General features: G+C 32.5%; 4 protein-coding genes across 11 annotated transcripts; all 4 read right to left on the reverse strand.

Moving 5' to 3' along the window:
• Window positions 1-987: 987 nt before the first annotated feature.
• LOC127254829 (long chain base biosynthesis protein 1) lies at window positions 988-6832 on the reverse strand. 7 transcript variants are annotated; one of them, XM_051280144.1, is made up of 13 exons: window positions 6674-6832; window positions 5610-5864; window positions 5414-5508; window positions 5142-5233; window positions 4450-4543; window positions 4296-4368; window positions 4082-4214; window positions 3593-3767; window positions 3143-3283; window positions 2968-3063; window positions 1848-1989; window positions 1574-1701; window positions 988-1474 (listed from the first exon to the last, which is right to left on the reverse strand). In XM_051280144.1, the coding sequence occupies exons 2-13, from the start codon at window positions 5722-5724 to the stop codon at window positions 1301-1303; spliced, it is 1458 nt and encodes a 485-aa protein (XP_051136101.1). In that variant the 5' UTR covers window positions 5725-5864; window positions 6674-6832; the 3' UTR covers window positions 988-1300. The 7 variants fall into 7 exon arrangements, with proteins under 7 accessions (XP_051136101.1, XP_051136115.1, XP_051136109.1 ...); XM_051280158.1 differs by having other exon boundaries at window positions 6749-6828; XM_051280152.1 differs by having other exon boundaries at window positions 5610-5859; window positions 6674-6821.
• Window positions 6833-8018: 1186 nt separating this feature from the next.
• On the reverse strand, window positions 8019-10478 carry LOC127255310 (2-carboxy-1,4-naphthoquinone phytyltransferase, chloroplastic-like). The gene is made up of 10 exons (XM_051280801.1): window positions 10317-10478; window positions 9901-10222; window positions 9719-9822; window positions 9554-9625; window positions 9305-9443; window positions 9108-9214; window positions 8922-9012; window positions 8682-8831; window positions 8515-8580; window positions 8019-8435 (listed from the first exon to the last, which is right to left on the reverse strand). The coding sequence occupies exons 1-10, from the start codon at window positions 10397-10399 to the stop codon at window positions 8298-8300; spliced, it is 1272 nt and encodes a 423-aa protein (XP_051136758.1). The 5' UTR covers window positions 10400-10478; the 3' UTR covers window positions 8019-8297.
• A 7079-nt stretch (window positions 10479-17557) lies between these two features.
• LOC127251840 (protein EXORDIUM-like 2) lies at window positions 17558-18749 on the reverse strand. Its single transcript, XM_051275750.1, has one exon. The coding sequence runs from the start codon at window positions 18703-18705 to the stop codon at window positions 17821-17823; it is 885 nt and encodes a 294-aa protein (XP_051131707.1). The 5' UTR covers window positions 18706-18749; the 3' UTR covers window positions 17558-17820.
• A 4254-nt stretch (window positions 18750-23003) lies between these two features.
• LOC127256153 (protein HIGH CHLOROPHYLL FLUORESCENCE PHENOTYPE 173, chloroplastic) lies at window positions 23004-26460 on the reverse strand. Of its 2 annotated transcripts, XM_051282005.1 has the most exons (13): window positions 25823-26456; window positions 25392-25604; window positions 25093-25297; window positions 24936-25011; window positions 24672-24807; window positions 24439-24543; window positions 24194-24274; window positions 23872-23961; window positions 23731-23796; window positions 23606-23662; window positions 23420-23497; window positions 23304-23351; window positions 23004-23221 (listed from the first exon to the last, which is right to left on the reverse strand). In XM_051282005.1, exons 1-13 carry the CDS (start codon window positions 26360-26362, stop codon window positions 23150-23152), a joined length of 1767 nt encoding a protein of 588 aa, XP_051137962.1. In that variant the 5' UTR covers window positions 26363-26456; the 3' UTR covers window positions 23004-23149. The 2 variants fall into 2 exon arrangements, 1 of the variants encoding a protein (XP_051137962.1); XR_007839775.1 differs by lacking the exons at window positions 23004-23221; window positions 23304-23351; window positions 23420-23497 and having other exon boundaries at window positions 23872-23977; window positions 25823-26460.
• Window positions 26461-26664: the final 204 nt, after the last annotated feature.

Here is a 26664-nt window from a genome sequence, read left to right on the forward strand (position 1 = left end):
ATTAAAGTAAAAATTTAATATTTGTATTAATATATAATTATTTTTACTGAAATAATAATAACACTCGAGTAAAAAGGGTTATATTTTTAGTTTTAACTTATAATAGTATGTTTCTTTTAATTTAGTTTTTTATATTAAAATAATATTTGATAAGATATTTTTTAACAAGAAAAAAATAATTTGTTTTTGGATTTTAATTTTTTAGTTTGAATTTTTGAATAGAAAAAGTTGAATTTGAATAATTATTTAATGTAATATAAATAGGAGGTGATGTGATATTTTAAATGTAAATTTATAGTATAATATAAAAAAAAATAAAAATAATTGTTTGATGTGATATAAAAAAAAAAAAATAATTTATGGCTATTGATTATCTCAACATTGGATTATATTATCTTATCATGGGTTGATTTTGTTTTGAATGAATACTAGTTATATTATATAAATCAGAGCTGGACTAAAAAGACTGACCTGATAATAAATTTATATTTTCAGAAATTTAATGTTGACAAAAAAACCAAAGCCTAAACTAATAAAATAAGTTTATATTTTCAGAAATTCTATGTTGACATAAAAAATACCTAAACTTAAAAACAGTAAGGTGTACTTGTTTAGATTTTGGTTCTAACGTTTAAATGATACAAATTTTAAATTTAAATAATTGTATAACGCTATAATTTGACAAATAATAATAAAAAAAACAAATATATAATTTGTAATTTTTGAAAGAATAAATTTGACAAATAAAAAAGTTTTGGTAAAATTTGATATAAAAATAAGAGCCCTAAACTAAGAACCGGGGACGTGAACTAATCCCATATATTTCTTCTTAAACATAAGTGGTTCGAAAATAATACTCCCTCTATCACCTAAATTTGTTTTCGAATACAATTTAGATGACCGAGGGAGTAACAAAAACCACAAAAGAATAGACCCTTTTCTTTCCAATCCAATAATGACATCAAGCTTAGCTTAAACCATCCAATAGTAACATATAATCTAATGATAGATTCATGAACTCACCATTATTGTACCATTTTATATCAACTTCATTTCATGTTTACATCATTTTGCTGTCCTAATGAGTACCAAAACAAAATCTAAAAATTGCATCCACTGCCCAATTAAGTTCAATATCTAACAACATTCCACCAACTCCACACATGCATATGCTGCACTCAGTCACTCCCCTGTTTCTTTACAGCTCCACAGCACAAGTGTGAAATAAATAAATTTAGGTTTTACCGTTTTCTACGCCTCCCTTGAGTAAGGGAAACCTTACTTTATCAGAAAACCGGGATCATTGACCTGCCAATACATCTGCAGCAACTGTCTTGATGGATTCACATGCTTTCCCCAGATCAGATTCCGAATGAGCAGCAGACAAGTACAGTCTAATTCCGACAGGCAACTTGCATTTGTCTACGGTTGATCTTTTTGTCGTTACAACGAAGACAGAATGGTCCTTTAATAACTGCAAAAAGTAGGCTTCACTCAGAAATGTGCAGACTATTGGTTTTGCCATCATGCTTAAGTTTGAAAAAAACAACAAGTAAGATTTGAAGCAACTTACCCGATCAGCAATATCATCTAGAAGTTGAAGATCAGCCTTTGGGGATCCCTTGGATGTCTTCAGTCTTAGAAAAACTATTGGTGATTCACGGTCACTAATTATCTGAAGACCTTGTACATTCAATAAACCTGGAGTTGTTAAAATGTTATATTAGATGTAGCAATGGAGAAAATGATCCCAGAAAATATAATAAGAGTATGAAAAAATTCATCGATCAGAGCATAAGCAGGCTAACCAATTTAGATTAATGGAAAGGGGGGAGTAAGGGAAAAACCTTTATGCACAATAGCAATATTTTCCTTCAACTTTTCAATAAGCTTGGGATTTTCTTCCAGAACATCGATAGCAGTGATTGCAGCACTTGCGAGATAAGGAGGCAGAGAAGCAGAAAATACATAACCAGAACTGCTAAGACGCTGCCCCCCCAAAAAATAAGAATTTGCAATTAGACAAAACAATGAAACTTACAATTCGTGAGCAAGTATGCACTAAAAGTTCTGAAAACGACAAAACCCCAATCATACCAGCCAATCAATTTTCTTTCCGAAACTTGCCTTCAATGAGATCATATTCTGATCCCCTAAAATCATCTTAGGGTGTGTTTGTTTGGGGGATTGGATTTTAAATACACTATTCATCTCATTTTTTCCCTCCAAAAACATCAAATCAAACACCTACTTTTCATTTTTTATATTGTACTAAAAATCAATTTTACATTCAAAACATCACATCAACACCTATTTATATCAAATCAATTTTACATTCAAAACATCACATCATACAACTATTCAAATTCAAAAGTTTTACTATTCAAGTCCCAACTCAAAATCCAAACTCTCAAACAAACACACCCTTAGTTAATCTAGAATGTGTAAAGCATTTCAACACTGCAGTTCTTTATGAAGATATATGATTGACTTTGTTTATTGTTCTTCGATAATAGAAAATGCCCAAAGTTATCAGTAATATCTAAGGGGAATGCATCAAAATTTTTAAAAAATTATGTCAAGGAGAATTCTGCTAAAAATGAATCAGTATATGGTGCTCATTCCTCTAAGAGAATGTATATTACAAAAATTCAAGGGGAATAACAGCACAAAGAAAGGAAGCTCCAGACAGCAACACTCGACCAATCCTACTTTCTAGTTTGACATACCGACACAAGCACGTTTGTATGTGGGCAAATGTGTCATTATTGTGAAAGTATAACTTTAAGGCCATATTCGGCTAACAGTTTTATTAATCACACAGACACATCCACAAATAGAAAGAGTTGAATGCTTCAAGCAAACTAATTTCCTCCTACAACTCCAATGCAAACACGTCAATGCCAACTCTATTATTATTGAAGCATCTGTCGATGCAACTATACTATCTACAAAATATAGGTATACCTGGTGATCAATCACTCTAGCACTTCCTGTGCAGAATCCTCCCTCAGTGGCCAATGCATGTCCCATTGCAGCAGTAATAATGTCCACTTTCTCAATCTGCAGCAGGAACAGGAACAGTATTGTGGATAAGTGGACAATTATAGAACCAACTAATCAGCAAGGTGGTTGAACTTACTGGAACTTTGTAATGTTCTGTTAGTCCTCTACCAGAACTTCCAAGAACTCCAAGTGAATTGCTTTCATCTAATATTACACGGAACCGATGTTTCTCCTTCAGTCTTATGATTTCATCCAATGGTGCAATTTGACCAGAATTCTGTAATTGGCCCAATCTATGTTAGATAAACTTCATAAAAGAATCCAATCCAAAACCAAACCTAACATGTCAGTTAAAAAAAAATTCTAACAGAGGGAATCACATAGAACTGGTAAATAAAAACCAGACTAGGGACTCCAAAAATTAAGTGATTGGTGATAAAAGCAAATCCGACAGCAAACAAGAACATCGAACCCTACAGACCCTATTTCCAATTTGACTTGAACTAAGTCCCCAATAAACACCAATATGTCATCAGATGCAAGCCAAGGAATAATACATTCTTGTAACATCTGTAGGAAACAATACCTGATAGACAGCTTCTACAATGATATACCGCCTAAGCTTTTTTGCTCTTTTGTTGTCACGTGTAAAGTTTTCCAGAATAGACTCTAAAGACTTCATATCATTGTGCTTGAAGTAAATAATGGTACTCCTGGAAAGGTGAAGGCCGTTTTGTATTCCCCAATGCACACCTTCATCACTGAAAAGGTCGTCAGCACCACCAGAAGAAATGTGAAAACAAAAATAAATAAAGAATAACAAACTAACACACAATGAGTGCAATTTTAGAAAATGATTAACAAGCTCAGAAGAATGCAATTAACTGGTTAATTATGCATCTTTGCACTATGAATTTTTAATTATGTAAGTATATATATAAAGTGCAATAGTCTGTCAAAAGATAAAAGGAAGTAAACAATGTTGGAAAATAAATTCCAGCTGGATTGCATGCTGCACTCTACAATTCCATTAATTGACAAATTTTTAATAAAAGTACAGCCAAGAGAGACTCACACAACAATGATATCACCCTTCTTACAAAATGCTGGAATGGCACTAAACATCGTGGAAAGGCCATAGGAATAAAGTATAGAATCAGAAGTTCCAAGAAAATTCGCTATTCTGGCCTCACAATCAAGGTGAACATCTGCATCAATAAATATGCTCGCACAGTCTCAGCACTGCTTATGTTTAAGCATGCATATAACATGTCAATGCCAAATCATACCAATTGTCCCATAAAATCCACGAGGACCACAAGAGCCTACGCCATATTTTTCCAGAGCTTTGACACAAGAATCCTGGTTTCAACAATGCTATAAGGTGACAAAATGTTCGATAGAGAACTATAGTCATAAACGAAAAAATAAAAAATTGTTTACTTGTAGGTTGGGATGCCCTATAAGACCAAGGTAATTTGCGGCAGTGAAATTTACAACATCTTTGCCATCAATCACAACATGGGGTCCTGCAGCACTGTAGAAGCAAGTTGTGTAATTGAAAATTGTTTAGGGGTTTGAATTTTGAGTTGGGATTTAAATAGTAAAAATTTTGAATTGAAATAGTTGTATGATGTGATATAAATAGGTATTGATGTGATGTTTTGAATGTATAATTGATTTTTAGTATAATATAGAAAATGAAAAATAGATATTTGATTTGATGTTTGGGGGGGGGGGGGGGGGTGATTTTGATGAATAGTATAAAGTCTCACAAATCCCCCAAACAAACACAAGTATTAAGGTTACAACATTACAATAAAATATGCATATATTCATATATCCAGTTATGCATTTTATACTTCTATAGTAAACTTGATGACTAGACATGAAAACATGAGAAGCTTTTGAAGTACAAACAGAAACCTACAGATATAAGATGACCATCAATAAAGAAATTATCATCATTCATCCCAGTGGAATCTATGTTACAAGCATATCTACATAGTTCCTTTTGTTCTTATAATCGTTATGATCTATAGAAAACATACTAACTGAAAAGGTGAAATAAATCTGCCATTTACATCATCTGAACAAAAATGAACTTCAGGAATACATGCACTGAAAAGATTCACCTTTCCAGTATGGGAGGTTCATACTTCATATCCTCCGTAATAGGAGGGATAAGTGGCTCCGGGACCCATTCGTCGCATAATTCATCTACTTCCTAAAAACCATTAAGGTATCACATCCATCAGCTTGGATAGAAAATGACCAGAAACAAAAGATTAATTATAAGAAAAACCATTTACCACGACAAAAACCTATTGGTAACAAAAAAAAAATTGTCCATCCAGAAAGTTAGAATGCAGAGTATAATCTTTACGGTGAAATTAAGTCTTCGTACCTTCTTGGTCAATGGTCTTTTAGGTGGCTTGTAACTTTTCTGAGAGAGAAGAAAGAGAATTACAACTAAGAGAAGACCCTCCACAAGAAGATGGCCTACAAGATATGATCAGATGGCTTAGTTCTTACACTATACAGTAGAATTATCACAATAGATATCTTATATTGTAATAAAGGAAAAGACATATATAATGTACCTTTGATGGGCACTCCAAAGACAACAGCCCTTGCAGATGGGGTATCCAACGCCAAGGTCAACCAATCTGAGGCAGACTTTACAAAAGTTTGAAACATTGGTAACATTGCATCCATTATGTTAACTGGAACACAAAGAATGCTACCACCAAGTTAAAGAAATACAAAGAGGCGTCCTCTTTAGAACGTAATGATGTAGTGCACTTTGATTCCTCTTATTAGCACACGACTACAGCAGCTTTATGTATGCAACTGTTCTGAAAATCAACAGCGACCAAATTAAATACTAGTAATTAGCAAGACATTATCATGACACAAAAACAAGGGTATATATAAATTGAATAAAACTAGATTACAGACAAACCAAAAAAAAAGGAAAGAAATAAAGAAAGATAACACTCGCGCACACAGTAATAAATTAATAATCCATTACAATTGGTCAAAAATATTATGTATTTAATACAAAAGTCTGAAGCTAAACATAATAATCTAAACCCCATATCCTTCAGGGGTATATCAGATCCTATAGATCAAATCATATGAGAATCTGTGTATACTCGTGTTTTTCTGTTTCCTAAAAAGAAAAAGCAATCATTTCTGTATTAATGAAGCGCAAATCAGATATTAACATGCTCAGAGAATAAATACCGGATATAAACAATTCTACGCCGTGCGATAAGCATTTCACAATATGAATCAATAAGATCTGATTGAGAACACAACAGGCTCTTCTCATCAAGGTGATAATCTCATGAAATCCAAACTAAATCAGGACAAAAATGAATGGGCTTCAAATAGCAAATCCTTAAATCGATGAAACGGATGCTTATAGTCCGATCAAAGCAAAATAATTACAGAAACGCGCAGGGTCCAAATTCTGTAGAAACGCAACAAGGTATCCAGCAGAAAGAACTCGGAAATAAGGAACAGGCAATACCCAATAGCAATTAAAATACGTACAAGAAAAAGAGAACACTAATTCAACAAACAGACAAATCAAGCGAGATATTATCACAAAAATTGCGTTCAATAGGAAATCGATAAAGTGATTTGCATTCAACGTAACCTAGTTAACGCAGAAGTTGAGTGGAGAACGTGGAATGGAATTGAAGGAGAAGAAAGGAAGAAGATGATGCAATACGTTAGCGGTTAGATCTGGACTGAGTATGTGGACGCACCATATGCATATAGAATGGAATGAACCACAATTACAATTCAGCTAACTTGTGCATAAATATGAGAAAGATTCGAGAACTTGCTGTTGCAGTCCGGTCGAGGATACCTGACCCTGACCCTGACCCTGACCCTTAACCGACCCGATATGACCCGACCCGGACCATTGGGGTGGCCCAACTCAGGTTGTCTATAAGTCCTGCCCAATCGGTTTCTAGCCGTTGATTTTATTTTTCAATCTCTTTTATTTTTTATTTTTCAGAAAAAAAAAAATAAAAATATAGGAACCTTAATTTGACCGAATAACATGATGAAGAAGGATGAGAAAAATAATAAAAAGAAGAGGAATAAAAGAAAATTTTGACAAGAAAGAAATGAAATAACGAGGAGAAGAAGACGAAAGAGAGATAAATTGGTGTGCCGTGGCTGTGATGTAAAATTATTAAGGCAAAATATATTATATTTTTTGAGAAATATATTGAAACTTTTTGAATAAAAGAATAAAATTGAAAATAAGAAAAAATTACTTTGATGTGAAATTTTATAAATATATATATATATATATATTAAATTTGATATTTTTTTCGAAAACTAGATAATACCAAAATTAAAAAATATTGTATAAACAGAAGTGAGAGATTGTGCTAACGTATATGTAACAGCATGTAGCGGTACAAAACATGCCTATGTTCTATGAGTCAACAGGTACATGAAACACGCCTGTATGTTTTTGTAGTATATGATTCATACTCTATCTATCATGGTTTTCCTTTTAGGTTATTTTCCATTTTGTATTGGCTTTTGTTTTGAACTTATTTTCCTATTTGCATGCGCATTAGGTAAATTTTAATTGGCTGAACCAAATAGCCTATAAAGTAGGCCTCACAAAACAAATCATACTAGCGAACTAGGTGTGGCAAACTCAGGGTCAGGGTGATGGGCCACTTCACCTATCACTTAGGTTGGAAGTGTAAATCTTTTTTAACATAGTATCAAAATCATGATGTTCGTACTACTGTATTAAGCATTGATTGTGTATGAATTTTCAAAATTATCATCTCTGTGGGTGGCGGTGAACGGTCACTCCACCTATCATCAATTATTTTAAGTTGAAAGTCTAGGAATTATCTCTGTCCCTGCAGACCATCTGGACAAATTTTTTCCCTTCATCTTTTGGCAGAGCAGACAATGATCCATACACAAATACTAATTAAAACGATTCTTACTGAGAGGGAAGAAGATATAGCATTGAATTGTCCTTAGTTATAATATGTCTCTCTGTCAGTCAGTCAGGACAACCAAACCATATTCAAATCTGTTCTCATTTCTTGATCTCTTCCCATAACTCCCTCCATCGTCAATCATTCATCTCTGATCTTAATCTTCAGCCCCCAAACCCAAAGTTATTAGTATTATTAATTAGTAAACAAAAAAATGTACATCTGAATGAATTCTGATGGATGAGAGAATAAGAGAACCAAAACAGAGATCCCTCCCCTCCCCTCCCCTCCCCTCCCTTAGAGGCCAACAACAGCCTGCAGGGGGACTTGTTTCGCCATCGATCGAGCCGCCACGAGGCCGGCAGCCAAAGCTGCCCCGAAAATGGTGTGCAGCCTCACGCACAAGTATTTTCCCATAAAGATCTTCGAGTTGTCCTGCACAGTCAACATTCAAATTGATCAAGAAATTGATACTGATAATTCATTGTATAAGTAGCATTCAATTGGGACTCACCCTGTGGTTCTTTTGAACAAAGTTAACGACCAAACCTCCCATGGGTAGTGTCAATGCGCACAAAAGCTAATAACAACAACAATTCAAATCGAATCAAAATTACTCATCCATCCATCTATCACAGGGCAAGTTTTTAATTAAAACCGAGAATAGTGTGCAATACTTACGACGCTGGCGAATGGGAGAGTGTTGGTCATTCCGAGGATGAGCACGAACGTGTAGAGCCCAAGAATGGACCATTTCACGACATGGGAGCCCCTTTCAGTACCCAGCCTCACCAGGGGAGATATTTTCCCGGCAGCTCTATCGCCTTTTATCTGCGAAAAAATTGGTTTGATGTATTGAGCTAATGAATTTGACACGATGATATGAATTTGGAATTGGAATTGGATGGAGTGAGGACTAACCTGATGGAAATGGCTGCAGAAGAGGATCAAGGATGTGGTGAGACCAATCAGAATCGATGACCAGAGGACAGTGCCGGAGATTGGCAACTCGCTGTAATAGACAACAATTATATATACGTTCTGTTAGAGATTAAAGTTGAAAGGAAAGTATGCACAGATATGTTGAAGGGGGAAAGAAGAGGAGACTTTTTGATGCTGTTGAGCAAGTAGAAGCCGAGAGTCGAAAACGGGCCGTATGCTAGAAAGAGTAAAGGCTCTCCCACTCCATAGTAGCTTAGTCTAAAAGGTGGACACTGCAAAATTCGTTAACACATTTCCAGATTGTGAGAAAGGAGTCATCTCTATATGTAATGGAAGCCAAATTGGTACTCTGTTTGTATTACCTGATAAAGATAGAAGCCGAATACTGCGGCTGCGATAAATACCATGGGTCGAAGGCTTCCGGTTTGTGCAGCTATCATGGTAAGCCCCGAGAAACCGAGAGCTAGCAGCGACCAGGCTATGAAATTGATGCCGTTGCGGCTTGATAACCAATAAAGGATTCCATCATCAGCCAACAATCATATGTACATATAGAGCACACAAGTTTATGTATATTCATGGCTATTTCTATCTCTGTTTCTGTTTCTTACCTGCCGAATAGATTGACAACTGACTCTTTCTTATCCTTATCGGCTCCGGTGTCGAAATCGTAGACATCATTGCTGCAAGCACAAATTGGAAGTGAGTGAGTGGATAGATTTGGGGGGAATAATGTTGTTGATAGATCGGTGGAATGAATGCTAAGAGATTTGGACCTTAGATTAACCCAAACGTTTATGATCACGTAGCATGCCAGGATTGTCAAGTATCGGCCTAAGGAAAACACGCCGGTTTGGTAATACGCGGCGGCGCTCGCCACCTGCACGGCCGGAAGTCGTCAGATGAAGTTTCTGTGGCTGGAATTTTGATTTAATAACGATTAATTGCAGAGACTTACAGTTACGGGAATCAAAGCGACGGTATACATAGGCAGTTTGGCTGCTCGCCAGATCAAAGTTGCTCGAGAAAGTTCCTCCTCTTCTCGAACCTTCACAGATTCCTTCCCGACCTGGCTGCTTTCCATTCCGGCGGCGTCTTCCGTGGGGGCGATTGTTAGCTCTGCCGCCTCGCACTTGAGCAGATTTTTCTCAGCTTTATTGCCGATTTTGGTGCTGAAATCTACACGATTAATGTTGGAGCACGACGTTTGAGGCCAACGGCGGGTGAGAAGCGGTAGCCCTTGCGCAGCAATCGGAGCAGCCAACGGAAGTGAGCATTTCCTGATTAAATCATACTCATTAGCTATATGGCGATCGATTAAGAAATTCGAAGCAGCGGCGAATATGTAAACGGGAATTGATTGGGCGAAATTACCTGTGAAGTGGATTCCTCCTGGCGAAGTAATCCTGAGTGATTCTGGGGGTTTGTATTCTGCAGAGCGTTGCCGCTGCTTCCATCGTCTCCGCCGGTTAGAGAGAGAGAGAGAGAGAGAGAGAAATCGATCTAGGTCCCCTGAAGAACTCCTGCTAGTGCTTGTGCCTGCGTCCGTCTTTAGATACATACATATATATATACAGTTTTTGTTTCTACCGACGAGTATATATGGTAACTGCATATATTGCATGTTTATTTATTTATTATAAATAAAAATAATAATTCGCTATGGAGTATGCATAATGCACGTTGCATGTTGATTGCCGCTTTCTTGTATAGTGTATTGTAGTGTACGGATAACGAAATGGGTATTTATTATTTAATACTCGCAGTTTAAAAAATATTTATATTTTAATAATAGTAAGAATTAATTTTTATATAAAGATTTATTTATTTATCTTATAGGAGTATTTTAATTTGATGCAATTATATTTATATAAGTAAATATAGATTCAGTTGTACTTTTTATAATATATAATATGACTAAATTTATTAAAAAATGTATATAATTTATATTTGAAGAACTAAAAATAACAAAATGTATATTTAAGGAAAGAATATTAATAACTATTATTATTATATATATATATATATATATTTTTATGACATAGTAATCCAATCCCCAGTCGAAACAAGTCACAAGTCCAACCCTACACCATTAGGCTATCCTTTACGGGACTGTATTTATATATTTTGATAAAGTTAGAATTTGCCGTGGTTACTGCTTTGGGTAAATTTTCTGACAAATGTAGGGTTTTTTTTTTTATAAGTTTAAGAAAATTTAGTTTGAGCTTGATATTAAAAATAATGTATGATTAGATATTTTGTAAAAAAAATATTTTTTTTTTTCGAAAACGCAGAATTCAAATATAAAAAACTTAGAAACACACAATTATACTGTGATATATTTTGGAATTTTGTTGTCATCATGTTATGCTCTTGTTTTTAATAATTTTATTGTGAAATATTTGTGAGGGGCATTTTTATGAAAAATTATGAGAATTAAATAGTACAAAAAAGAAATGCAAAGTAATTTTTTAAAATTCCAATCTTTTATATAAAAATACAATATTGGAGAGTGTTAATATTATTATTTATTATCTAAAATTGTAAAACATTAAAAACATTTTAATTTTTTTTGGAAATTTTAGAAAAATTACACGAACATCTGTATCCATTTGATTTGATAAAATATTGTCATTATTCTTTTGAATTAATTAAGAAACTACTTAATCTCCATTATTATTATTATTAATATTATTATTATTATTATTATTATTATTATTTTATTTTATTTACATTAGATATGTTTTACTATAATAAAAAACAATTAAGTCGCATTTTTCACACTAAAAACTTCAAATAAAATATTAAAAACACCCCAAGTGTATAAAAATTATTTCCGGACGGCTATACATGGGAGGCAGCCTTAGTTGGACTGAATATGCATTTATTTTTAGTCGCCACAGGTTTTAGTATTTGAAATATTGAAATTTTTTAAATACACTAAAAAAAAAATTAAATTAGAGTTTAATTTATTATTTTGGAAATTATATATATTTTATATTCTTTTATATTTTTTAAAAAATAATATTGGTAAATAATGTAAAAAAAATTCAAACGCCACTTGTTGAAAGAACTTTTTTAGGGTGTGTTATGTCTGTGAGTTTTAGTTTTTGGTTTGGATCTTTTAATAGTAAAAAATTAAATTTGAATATTTATTTTATTTAATATAAATAAAGATTGATGTGATATTTTGAATATAGAATAAATTTATAATATAATATTAAAAAAATAATTGTTTAATACTCTATGTTCCATTTGAATGATGATATTTGTAAATTTTTTAATATTAGTATTATATTAAATTATAGTGAAAATGACAAAAATATCCCTGTTAGTATAATATAATATAAAAATAATGACATTTGTCTAATATATCGTAAGTTGAAATAATATTTATTATGTTAGATAGGTAGTATAATTGATAACCTTGTTTTGGTACAGACGAAAATAAAAAATGGTAACTTTTCAATTGGACAAAAAAGGTATAATTTTTTAGTGGAAAAAAAATTAAATAATAAAAATTGAGATAAAATCCACAAATGAACAAAAGCTTAAAATTTTTTAGATACTTTTTGGATAATATTAATTAAAAATCATATAGAAAATTAACGTTAAGATACATATTGTCTTTTGGTTAATGGATTATAGTTATGCGTGACATACAGAGTTCCATCCTGAAAGAATATTAAAATTATTTCGGCGGCAGAATAATCTTATTTTTATTTAATAAATAAATATAGACATATATATTTAAAAATTTTCATATATATATTAGTATAATTGATTTAGATTATTATTCATAAATATATATTATTTCATTTGTATGAGGTAAAATTATATTATTTGTAAAGTAATATTTATGTTAAATATATTTGGTAAATTTATAATTATTATTATTTAATTATTTCCATCAAATTTATATTTATATTATAAATGGTTTTTTTATTTACTTAAATATTATTCATACTTTAAATAGGTAATAATAATTTTAAATTTTTATTACATTAATTCATACTCATTTCATCCAAATAAAAGGGATTTTTTTTATTTTTTAATGAATTAAAAAATAATAATATTTTATTAAACGAAAATATATAAAATAATTTTGATATTTTCATTTTGTACTCCGTACAAAGAAAAATGAGTTTTATAAAGATTATGTATACTTTAATATTCGTATATAAATTACCTTTTATTATAATAAATAATATATAGTTTTAAAAATATATAAAAATATTATCCTCTATTTTCTAAAATATCTTAATATATATTATAATTTATTTTTTTATATATATGCATCATATATATTTTAATTCACAGTCAAAATTATCTCACTATTTATTTAAAATTTTCTTCTTAAGTTTCAAGATTCGTTTACGTACACCTAAAATTAAAAATCAATTTTGACATTATTAATCTTTAAAAAATTACATCGATATATCTATTTTTTTAATTTTATAAAATAAAATATAAAATATTCAATTTTTTACTCTTCTCAATTTTTTATTTTTTTATTTTATTTTTAAGTATTTAAAAATATAGCCTAAAAATGTGTATGCCACGTTTGACCTAGTAAATCATTTATGATGAGTAAAATTGGTGGTCACTAGACAGCAGCTGCAGTCACACTTGACTCCTTCACTACATGTATATAACTGTAAAAATATTATTTTCTCCGTCTCATAAATATAGTCTTGACACGAGATTTAAGTAATATTAATATCATATTAGTAGTATGTAAAAAATATAGATAAAATTTTTTTTTGCCCTTATGAATGTATTAGTGTAAAAAGTAGAGACAATTGTGTGATAAAAATGAAAAAGTAGGTGTAATTTTATGGTGATATGATTATTTATGAAAATAAGACTATTATTTTAAAACGAACAAAAATGGTAAACAAAACTATTATATTAGAACGAATGAAGTATATTGAAATATCATTTTAATGTTTAGAGTCTTAATTTTAAAAACAAAAAATAAAATAATATAAAATTTGGGTGACCAATTTGACTAGCCACACCTAATTAACAAAGTACATAACACAACATACCAACCAAGACAAACAACAACAAACGACACATCCTCACCCATTCATATAAAATAAAATACTATCTCTGTTCGGTTCTAAATATCTCATTTACTTTTTACGTATTAATTTTTTAATATTAATTATTATATCAAAATATAATACAAATTAAGAAAAATTGCAAAAATACTTCAATTAGTATTTTATAGTATTAATAGAAGGATATTTGTACAAAAAATTATATAAATATAACGATATTTTTAATGTTAAATACAATAACGTAAAAAATAAATATGACCCTTAGAGAAAGTATATTATAAAGTAAATTATATTTTAATAAAATATATTCAATATAAATATCGTTCGCTAAAAAAATAGTTCTTGCTAGGTAAAAAATTTATTGCAAAGTCTTGAAAATTCTTCGGAAACATCTATTGCGAAAAAATTAGTGAGGAATAAAAAATGACTCGCCCCTCTTTGTCGCAAGTTTTTTGCGATGGGTTTTGCGATGGATAGAAATTTGAGTGATCTTAACCTCATAGGTTGTGAGGGAATAATTTATTTATTTTTGAAATTGATAGAAGTTATCTCGAGTCTAAATTTGTGGTTGATACGTAATTTTTATACGATATATAAATATGTAAGTAATATAAAAATAATTAGTATGTATATATTATATATTTTTTTTTTTTTGAAAAAATACGTATACTATTTTTGGCTAAAAGAATACACCTTTAATGTTTTTAAAGTTAAATAGATATTAATTATAATAATAATATATATAAAAGATATATACTTAATACCATGATTGAGGCCGTGTTTGTTTGGGGGTTTGGATTTTGAATTAAGATTTGAATAGTAAAAATTTTGAATTTGAATAGTTGTATGATGTGATATAAATAGGTGTTCATGTGATGTTTTGAATGTAAAATTAATTTTTAGTATAATATAGAAAATGAAAAATAGGTGTTTGATTTGATGTTTTTGGAGGAAAAAAATGGGATGAATAGTGAAAATTAAATCCAATCCCCCAAACAAACACACCCTCAGAGTATATTTTTATATATATATATATATATATAATTTATGATTCAAACGTTAAAAAAAATTGTTCTTTTTATTTATTTATTTATTATTATTATTTTTAGAAAGGGGATAACTTAATTAGATGGAATAGAACAGTTGGGAAGATTGTTACATGTAGTTATGGGAGAAGCAGAAGCAACTTAGGGTGTGTTTGGTTGGAGGTTTGGATTTTGAGTTGGGATTTGAATAGTAAAAATTTTGAATTTGAATAGTTGTATGATGTGATATAAATAAGTGTTGATGTGATGTTTTGAATGTAAAATTGATTTCTAGTATAATATAAAAAATAAAAAATAGATGTTTGATTTAATATTTTTGGAAGAAAAAAATTGGATGAATAATATAAATCCATTCCAATCTTCCAAACAAACACACCCTAAGTGGATGGGGTGGGTGGGTGGCACATTTGAGCAAACACAGTAGATCATTATAACCCTTTAGAAACAAGAAATAGACATATTCAACAATGGCATTATTTATTTATTAGAAAAATGTTGAGTTCAGATAGTAAAATTTGGCTAAAAAAAACATACCTAAAAGAGTTTTCGGCCATATGAGATTTAAGAATACAATATACTCTCTCCGTCATAATTCAAACGATTATTTTTACCATTTTCATCGAAGTATCATTTTGAAAAAAATAATATTTGAAACACCCTTTTAACTTTTACTTAAATTATAAATATATTATTAAATGTCTAATTACTTTTGTACATAATGTCAAAAAACAAAAATATAAAAACTCTTGCATATTTCAATTAATTAATAAACTACTATTAATTTTAATTTATTACAAAATTTCAAAACATATTTTTTTTAAACAGAGTGAGTAACGAGTATAGTAAAAAAATAAAAAATAAATAAATTGAATGGCGGTGTAAACCAAACACACCCTAAAGCCCTCACTAATGTTTTTTATTAAAGCCCTAACTAACCAAAACTCTAGAATGTTTCGGAATATTTCAAGAGGTTTCGGAATATTTTGAAGGATCTCTTCTAACCTCCCTGTGTTGACGCACCGCCGACTCGGCGTCCGTCTGCATCTTCTTCTCGGCAATATTCTGTCAAAGTTTCGGTCTGTGACATATTGTTAAACTCTTCCCTTAATTTGGGCCCAATTAACATTCCTCCACTTCAACCATTTGGGCCGGCCCAATCAACTAAAATGACCTTTTTAAAAAATTCCACCCATTTTTTTTAACCTAAAGATAAAATTATGTTACAAATTAGTTTCAATCTGTGAAAGTAATTATGTGCTCTTTAGCAACTAGCAAGATAGACATTTTGACTTGCTGTCGGACCTAATTTGCAAGGTATTAGATTTGACTGAAATTTATCCAATACTCACTTTCGAGTAACGGCTGCGGATTCCCACATCATTAAAAAAAAAATAAAAAAAATAGACCTTTTGACTTAGACTAAACACCCAACTTTCTAAGTATAACATTTTAGAGAGAGAGTGAGAATTTGATAATTTACAAGAGGTGGAAGTAATTTTATAGGTCAAACAATTCACAAGGGTGTGTTTGTTCGGGGATTTCACCCAAAATTCACCATTCATCCAATTTTTTTTCATTCAAAAATATCAAATCAAACACCTGTTTTTTATTTTTTATATTATACTAAAAATAAATTTTGCATTCAAAATATTACATCAACACCTATTTATATCACATTATACAACTATTCTAATTTAAAATTTCAAATCTGAAGTCAAAATACAAACCTTCAAACAAACACTGAATTCCACCATATTTCGAAAGATTTTGGAGAGATTTCGGGAGTATTCCTCAACTTAGAATCTTTCAAAAAATTTGTGTGAATTCTAAAACATTGAAGAAAATTTTAGATATAAATAAATCACCAGCTCAGGACTATTTTCGTCGCGATGGGCTAGGTTTTTCTTTTATTTATTTATTTTTGGGCTGTTCATTCAATCTTTGAGCTTGTGTTGGGTCATAAGCACTTGCCAACTAGGTCTCCTAATCACTATGATCACCTGTGTGTATTTATCCATCACTGCAGAGAATATAAATACATATAGCAATCAAGAAAATTTTAAAATGAAAAGGGCCATAAAGAAATGACAAGAACCACACAAAAAGACGAAACTAAATATAAATATGAATATGTGAAAACAATGATGAATAAAAGGCTCTATTCCTTTGGCGATAAGAAAGAATCCCATCAATCTTTTATTCCTCTGTCCGTCTATTTTCTAATATTCTATCTGATATTTACACATATTTTTAGGCAATTAGAATTTTTGTTATAAAATAATAAATTTGTTCTTAATCTTGTATATAAAAAATAAAAAATAAATAAAATAAAAATAAAAGAGTAAATTTTGTGTATAAAAATAAAAAAAAAACAAAAAAAACAAGACGTTAGTTTGTAGCAGGAAGAAGGATTATTTATCATTAATTTATTATTATTATTATTAAAGCATGCATCCCCACTGCCCTTTTTATCTCTTCCCATGCACCATCTTTCCGCACTATATTAAATTAAAATATTTTTGCACTTTCATTAAAAGACACACCCAACATTGCATTTAAAAATTTTCATCTAATACAAAAGCCATTTTTATTTCATTTTAGTATTTTTTTTATTGGCGCCAACTTCACACTTTCCTTTTTCAACATAAATTGAAAATACACATTTTTATCATACAAAACGACAAAAACCCATTCCTGCTGCCCGCAATGAAACAACCCGTATCTTCGCACACCTGCCCGCACCCGATCACTCCCCTCCAATCAAATTCAGACAAGTGTCGCACACTGGGACGTCTGCGGGTCCCACATAGCCGGCAAAAGATAACGGCGCCCGTTAACGCCGTGAGCGTTGTAGCTACCGCCGCTGCTCTTGTCCGTCAGCACAGTCCCGGCGTAACCCGGATACGCGCCCGACCCGAATACCCCCGTGCACGCCGTTACCGCCTCTAACGGCGCCGTCACCGGCCCCTGAAAGTATCCGTTATTGAATGGGTTCGTCACCGCCCCGGCCAGCACCGCCGCCAGATTGATCACCATGCCGTCGGCGCCGACGTCGCCGTTCGGCGCCACGAGCGGCGGCGCCTGCGGGCCGTAAGCCGGCTGGTGGAACGGCCAGGCGCAGTAACCCGGGCACTGCGTCTCGGAATCGCCGACCCAAGCGTAGGCAAATCGCGCCGCGCCGCGAGCCGAGCCGTGAGTGCCGCAGCGGCTCATGCAGAAGCCGTTGACGGCTACGTCGTTCGCCGTTAAGACGGCGTTAATTACTCCGGCGGAGTGGCCGCCCCTGGCGGCCAAGTAGACAATGTTGGAATGTTTCAGAGATTTTCCGAGAGAGCAGTTCTCGTCGAGGAATTGTTTTCCGACGACGACCTTGGATGCTCCGCCGCCGTACTTTTCGGTCGTCCGCCACCACGACGCGGCGGAGGGGGCGGCGAGTTTGGGGGAATTGAGAGAGTGGAGGAAATCGACGATAATGGAGCGCTGGACGGCGGTGAACTTTCCGTACCAGATGAGATTGACGGTGACGGTTCCTCGGAGCAAAGTTCCGTTGTGGTATTTGAGGAGCGGCGACTGTTGCACGAGAGCGGCCATGGAAGAGGCGGCGAGGAAGAAGAGAGGTAGGAGAATGGAGAAGAAAAGATTGGGCGCCATTGATTTGAGAATTGGAGGTGCGTATTGCGTACTGCTGTTGATTAGAAGGTATTTTGTTTTAATTAATTATTAATTTATTTATACAGGAGGAACAGCTGTAGGGAAGATAGCGTCAACATCAAGCATGACGCGTGGCGATGTTTTATTGGTCAGAAATGAGGCTTGCCAGGCTGGATAACTTTGCCATGATGACATGGAATGTTGTTCATAATTCACATTTAGGGTGTGTTTGTTTGGGAATTGGATTTTAAGTTGGAATTTGAATAATAAATTTTGAATTTGGATAGTTATATGATGTAATATAAATAGATTTTGATGTGATGTTTTGAATGTAAAATTGATTTTTAGTATAATATAAAAAATAAAAAATAAGTGTTTGATTTGATATTTTTTTTAAAAAAAATGAAATAAATAGTGGATTGAGAATCCAATCCCCTAAACAAACACATCCGAATTCATAAACTTTTAAAAATTTTTAGGGTTCGCTTTCTTTTGCAAAACAAAATCTAAGGTTTATACTTTTTCAACTTTGCATTTTTTTTTAAAAAAATATAATTTTTATTTTAACCAAAATATTTTATTATACCTTATTTTAATATTAAATTTAAATCATTATTTTTATTTTTATTTTTTTAAAATTTATCAAAAGAAACACAGTCTTGTTCTACCAACAAGGGTGTGTTTGTTCAGAGTATTTCTAAAGATTTTAACTATTTATCAAAATTTTCTCTCTAAAAAATATTAAATTAAATATTTATTTTTTATATTATATTAAAAATAAATTTTATATTCAAAATATCGTATCAACTCCTATTTACACAATATTATACAATTATTCTAATTAAAAAAAATTTACTATTCAAATATCAATTAAAAATTCAAACCTCAAACAAACACACTATAAGTTTAAAGCAATGAACAAAACTCAACAACATCAAGCGAGTTTTGAGCAGACATTTCGGCGTCAAGAAATGCCCGACAAGGTGACAACATCAAGCTAGTGCCGAGCAAAACACAGCAACATCGAACCAGTGCCGAGCTCTGATAATATTTTTGGGTTAAAATTGCTACAACATCGATTACTTCCTATGAATTTTGGCAATTTTAAAAAAATGTATAGATTTTTTTTTTTTTTTTTTTTTTTTTTTTACACCATACACATTTATTGAGATTAAATTTAAAACTTAAACTTCAAATGAGAATATTTCGCTACTTGATTTACAAATATTTAAAGAGAAATTAATAATTAAAGAGTCAGTTAAATTCAAGTGACTCATTTGTTACTTTACTTTTCTCCCTCTATTTTTTCTTTTTGTTTTCAACTTTTCTTTCATTTCAACTCTACAATTCTCTTCCAATTTATGTCATTGTTTGAAGCTTATAATTTGATTCACTATATTTTCTTCGATTTTTATACTAATTTATATCATCTTATCTCTGCATTATGTAATCCATTTCTAGCATATATTGTTCGGTTCAAACCACAATTCTTTTCTTATTTATTTTTGAATTATCTAAACATAAGATCTAGCCAATATATTTTTATATAAGCCAAAAAATCTAACAATTTGACTTTCTGACAGACTAAATCGCATTAGTCGTCCAAAGACAAAATTTTAAATGACAACAGTGGCAATTCAATGGAAATCGAATGTCTCGCTACTTTTCTTTTGTAGGAGATTCAACGCCTTCAACAAAGAAAAAAATGAAAGCTTAAAATTACAATTTTTCAAATATATTTTTCAGAATCAAATCCATACAACAATCCGAATTTCTTTTCGAGATTTCACGGTTGATATCTCCCAATGCATGAGTGAGATCATAAAGCCAAATGTTTGAGGACAAAACAATGTGGTTTCGACAAAGTTAGTCAATAAAATGGCTTCTAAAATTATTTGGACCATTTTAAATAGTACTTTTCTTTTTTTTTTTTTAATCTGATAGTACTCTATTTTTCTTGCATGCACATGATCTACATCTACCATATTGATTTCTTCTCCATTTTGTCGAGTATATATATACAAACACTAGAGCAATCATTTGTGGGGCTTTAACTTAAATGAAATTGAATAGATGATGATATGGGCAATGTTAATATTAATTAATTAATTAATTTATTTTATTTATTTATACACTTTTGTCAACAATTTGAAAACACCTTTCATTCATATATTAATTTCCCACTTTCATATTATATATGTATATGCTGTAAATCATTACACATTATTATAAACTGTAACTCAATCATGATATGTGTTTTGGATGAGTTTTAAAAAGTTTCTTTTTCTTTTATTTTTTTGTGCTTTTAAAATTTATTATCTCAGGTTTTTTCTAAACATTTATTAAAAGTAGAACTCATTTTTAAATCTTATTTTTATATTACTTTTGATGGGTTTGTTTGATTTTGATTTAAAATTAATTTTTTTTTTATTTATAATTGAATTTAAATAATATTTTGATTTGATATTTTATAAAAATAATAATACTTCTTTTGCCTTATAAAAATGATAAGAAGGGTACCGAACACAATTTTCTAATTTATTAAACAAAATTAACTTAGAGAAGAAGAAAGACTCTTGTATGCAAATAAAATTTTAACTGTCAACTCTCATTTGTATGAAGGACAGGTATTTGAGTTTTATGAAACTATAAGAGAATTTTACATAATTTTAAAACAAATAAAATTTTGTACTAAGTTTTTGAAATCACATGAATTTTATAATATTTTGGTTTTATGTAGAATTTTGTTTAGAAAAGATGTTTTTAGAAGTTCTAAAATTTTGAAAAAATTAAGAATAGTGGAAATTAACCATAGGGTACTTATGAGAAAAAAAATTATATTTGGTATAATATATATATTTTTAAAAATAATTGATTAGTGTTAAAATTAGAAAATTGTTATATATGTAAACAAAGGCCCATATCCATGCATGCAAGATTTTATTGAATTAACGAAAAGTCAAATTACACTAGGTGAACTATGTGTGACAGGTAGACCTAAAAAAGTCGGATGTTTGAACCCATGACCTCAATGTTACGAGTCCACCACCGGGTCATGCCTTACGGGATTAAATTAATATATTTTTTGTTGACGGTAAGGATAATCGAGACGGTTAGAGTATTGATTTGCGAAAATTAATACTGTACTAATTTTTCAGATAGAATCGTTCAAGACTCTAGAGTTTAAAAGTCCATAAATCTCCAACCAAGATATCATATAACACAAATTTTAAATATAGTTCATGTTTTTATGAACTTTTGATCTATGTTTTCTGAACTTTTGATTGATGCTTTTTGGACTCTTGATCAAACTTTCTAAACCCTTTCTCGATGTTTTTCCGGTACTCTTGCTTGGTGTTATTTGGAAATATCGATTACAATGTCATATACTCTATAAGAATATGTCATATGTTCTATAGTAATATATTATGTGTTTTTAGTTCTTGTGGTGTATTTGTAACTTAAATAATAAATGATATGCTATCTAATTTTTTGTTCGGTGCTTTAGAGAGCACAGTCGTGGTTTCATAGCCGTCAACAATAATAATGAGAATATAATATATATAAAAATAAATAAAGTAATTGGACAAATTGATTGAATGAATCTCGAGTCGAAGGAACCTGTTTTCTGAAAAAACAAATCCCTTTCAATAATACTTTTGATTGTTTGTATAATATTTTCAAAAATAAAGTAACAATGTCTATAAAGGCTTGGATTAATTGATTTCATATTTTTTTTGAACTTTAATTTACTTAATTAAATTATATCAGTTGATTTTAAACCGATTAATCAACATTTATATATATTGACAATATTTGTCACATGAAAATGGAAATCGAAGTCAGACTTGCAAAGCTTTATGATGCGATTTTGATAATACTGTTTCATTGAAGTGTCATCATCGACAGCTGTGGCTATATGGCGTGGTGTAGTGTTCTATCATGATACTTGCCTATTGATTGATATTTGATGGCCAACTATTGTTGTTGGATAAACGAGAAGCAAAAACTAGTGATGAATGATCTGATGGCGTGTGACCGTAAGATCATGAATTCAAACTTTCGATACTCTCAGATTTTATCGGCCACACATTATTCGTTTAGTGTAAAAAGAGTAGCGATCGTGAATTATCACATCATACAAAAAAACACTTTCAAACTAATTATGGCTGTTAAAGGCCCATTTCCACTCTCTAGAAGGTCAAAATGTTGATACACATATATACATGTATTTATATATATATATATATATCTTTTGTAAGAGTGATCCCGTACTGTGAGGATGAACTTAGGCACAATTCTTGTATAACTCACTATAGAATGAAATTTCTTTGCAGTCAATTCAATTTTCAACATTTATATTACAACATATACATATACCTTTACGTAGAAAAAGAAACAAAAAAATCGACAAAAATATATATATACGTCGCGAATACATACATCAAGTGTTCTTCTCCAGAACCGAGAGGGCTGGTGTTAGATAGTTATTCGCTTTGTCGGGCAAATGTGCGACCTGCAAAACACGCGCGCATCTGCTCATACAGAGTTTTCAACAAAAACGCGTCCGTAGAAGTACACAGAGAGTTAGTTCATACCAGCTCGTAAAGCTCCTTACCGGGTTCAGCCACATACTCATAGCAAACCTGATCAAAACAAATATCACTCGCTCCATTTTTCAGCGTTAAATCAATATAGTTAATCGACTACTCACATCAAAGCTCTTGTTTCTCGCTGTCGAGTCGTGCAGCGCTTTCACACATATGTCAGCAACATCTGCACAGCTAATTCCCTACATACATATATATATATATATATATATATGTATACCAGCATGGATGTTTAAGTGAACAAAGCACGAAACAATAAAAGACTTACAAAAAAATGATGTTGCGCTAACCTGAGATATCCGATTTCCTTGGTCAAATATCAGAGCTCGTTGGCCACCAGGCTCTTCCTGAAATTCATTTCATTCTTGTAAGAAAAAATCACAGAACAATTGATTAGATTCGAATAAGTTTTTACCAATAGAGGACCAGGGCGAATGATCGTGTACCCGAGGCCTGATCTCCTCAGTGAATCCTCCCCTGCCTGCAAAAATTCTGTTTAGAGAAAATAAAAGCATGGCTAAAAAAACCAACCGGAAGAGATAGAAAGGAAGGGGACCTTCTTAGCCCTTAGAACCTGCTCCCTTCTAACAGGGTCAATACCCGATCCTGTACATGAGACTAAGATAAAATCCGTTTCTTGCCCAGTCTGCAACAATCAGAATCTACTGGCATGTTAATATAATGGGGTGCAAATCTTATGCATAGCATATTTAAAAATGAAGTTAAATATGTGTTCGAATAAAAACACACAACTTCAATCAAATATAAGCAAACTCTGTTGAAGATGTGTTCATCTAATTATATAATTATTACTATTTTTTCATTTCTTTCAGCCCTCATAATTCAAATAATATTGAGAAAGGATGAATTGTGCTTACAGGCAAAGCTTTGATATATTCCAAAATCAACTGGAAGCTTCTCAAATCCTGTTTCGGCCCAACCAGGCCTTCTGTAGGCTTCTGCAATAAAAATAAGTGAAACTCAAAAAAATTGAATTTGAAAGGGAGCTACAACCAGCACCTATGATCGTCCATGTAATTTAACTAAATCATTTCACAAATATATATCTATATATATATAGATAGATATATAGTCAGTGGGAATGGAGTTCTTTTCAGAAAACCTGTCGTCTGGGTTCAAATCGGATGGTCAATGTGTGAACAAGGAATGGATCCAGTGGTGGATCCTCTGGCTTCACAGGCCTAAAAGCAGAAAACGGTACTCTAACCTGTTGGCAGGGGAAAAAATCATAAGGAAAACGTTGATGTAACCATAACACTCATCTAATGTTCGTATAAATGGCGAAGAACAGAGCAGAGATGATCAACATTTCTCACATCCTATGTTTTAACTTACCCTGCAGAAGCCACTTTTGGTACTAATCCTGGCGAAGTACATTTTACTCTGTGACATGTCTGCCAACGGACCTGCCTCGAGAATTATTACATATGATCTTCCATTTCCACCAACAGAGAACACAAGGCCCTCATACCTGTAACATTGCAATATGATCATAGAATTATCAGGCTATGAATGTGCACTCTTTTTGATTAATGATCAGAATGTATTCGTCTAGAGAGATGCAGGGAAGTAGTTACGATGGGATTCTGTAATCTGTACCTGTCAAGGGTAGAGCCAAGAGGAAGTGAAAGTTTCTTCGACAATTCAACGTAGCCGCCTCTAGTGAAAACATATCCTATTTGTTTAAATGGAAAAAATAAAGTGTTAAAGAACATGGAAATTACGAAACGGATGAATCACGAGTTATTACTTTTACCTGTGAAAACTGCTTCTCCATCTTCTGTGAACTCAAACTTAGCATCCATTCCGCCATCGTATTTAGTAGCAATAACATCTTGGAAATAAGTCCCTCGACGAACTTCCCAGCCATTCAATGATTCTTGCGACTTGAACTTCGCAATCAGAAGCTTACTTTTGCTGCTTTTCCCAGCTCGTAGTTGCGCAAGCTTATTGTTATAGTCCTTGAAAACATTCAACAAACAAATTAAGATCAACTGAAAGATCTAGTAACATGGAAACTATATATTTTATCCGCCCGAAAACATGAAATCATACCTGAAATGCTTTGGTTAGATTATAAACTCCGAGATGATCGACTCGGTTAAGATCCCCAGTGATCGTTGAGCGAGCTGTGGCACAAAAGATAATCTTGTTACAGCCTTCAACGGCATCTTTGAGCGTCGAAGGTTCACCAACATCTCCTACCACAGCCTCTACAGAAGTCGGAAGCAGATTCGACACTTCTTCATCTGCTTTCCTCACTAATGCCTGTAAGCATAAGTTCTCACAGCTATATTATGTCTCTAATGAATTAGGGCAATTGCAGTATAAATAAATTAACCTAATTTGATCATTCATGGCGTTGCAGTAATGGTGGTGCAGTTAGAATGTAATTCACCTTCACAGCAAGATCATAGGAATCATATGCTCAAGTCGAATCCTAATAGTAATGGCAACACACAATTTTGAAGTTGAGAGAGTATTACCTTGACGGTATAACCCCTGAGCATGAGCTTGCGGACGAGAATCCGGCCGACGCGGCTGGTGGCGCCGACGACAAGCACGGTGGTGTTCTGCGCGCCGGGAATGGCGAATTCGCACATTGGCCCGCTCTCCCTGAGGAGAAGCGCCTCATCGTCGTCCGTCCGAGTGGTGCGCGAAATCTGCCCTAATTCGGAGAATTTCCGCCACACTTCGTCGAAGATTTGCCTCGATTTACGCCCCAAACCGACGGGATTCACCTCGTCGAAACGGTTTTTGATCGCCGAAACAGAAGGTGCAGAAACTCCTCCTGCCACTTCCGCGTTATCTTCCGGCGCCAATTTCGGCTTCTCCTCTTCCAAAACTTGCTTCCGCTTGGACTTCCCCTTGGGCTGCTTCTTCTTCTCCTTGCCGGTGGAAGAAGCAGAGGCCTCCATCACGAATGGCCTCCTGGCGTTGGGGTGGAGAGTTTCGATCCATCCTCTGCTGCGCGGATTTCGATTCCCGAAAATAGTGGACGTGAGGGCAGCAGTTGCGGCGCTCATCGTCCTCGGCTTGGTTGTTGTCCTTCAGAATGGAACGGAACGTCGTCGAGTATGGAGAGAAGTGGGTGAGGTGCGAAGGGATGTATTTGCCAAGTCATACCTGAAAGTGACAGTGCTGCACAGACCTGAAATTCAGACCACAAAAGGAAGATGAAGTGATGGAAAACAACTAGAAAGTTTTGGGAGTGACACGTAGACATACTCGCTTCCTTTCATTTTCCTTTTCTTTATTTTAATAAATAAATAATTAGTAGTATTATTTATTTTATTAATTTTTTAATAATATTTCTAAATTTATTTTG

The sequence above is a fragment of the Andrographis paniculata genome, unplaced genomic scaffold (genome assembly GCF_009805555.1).
Source record: "Andrographis paniculata isolate CXL003 unplaced genomic scaffold, ASM980555v1 Contig12END, whole genome shotgun sequence".
Classification (NCBI taxonomy): Eukaryota; Viridiplantae; Streptophyta; class Magnoliopsida; order Lamiales; family Acanthaceae; genus Andrographis; species Andrographis paniculata.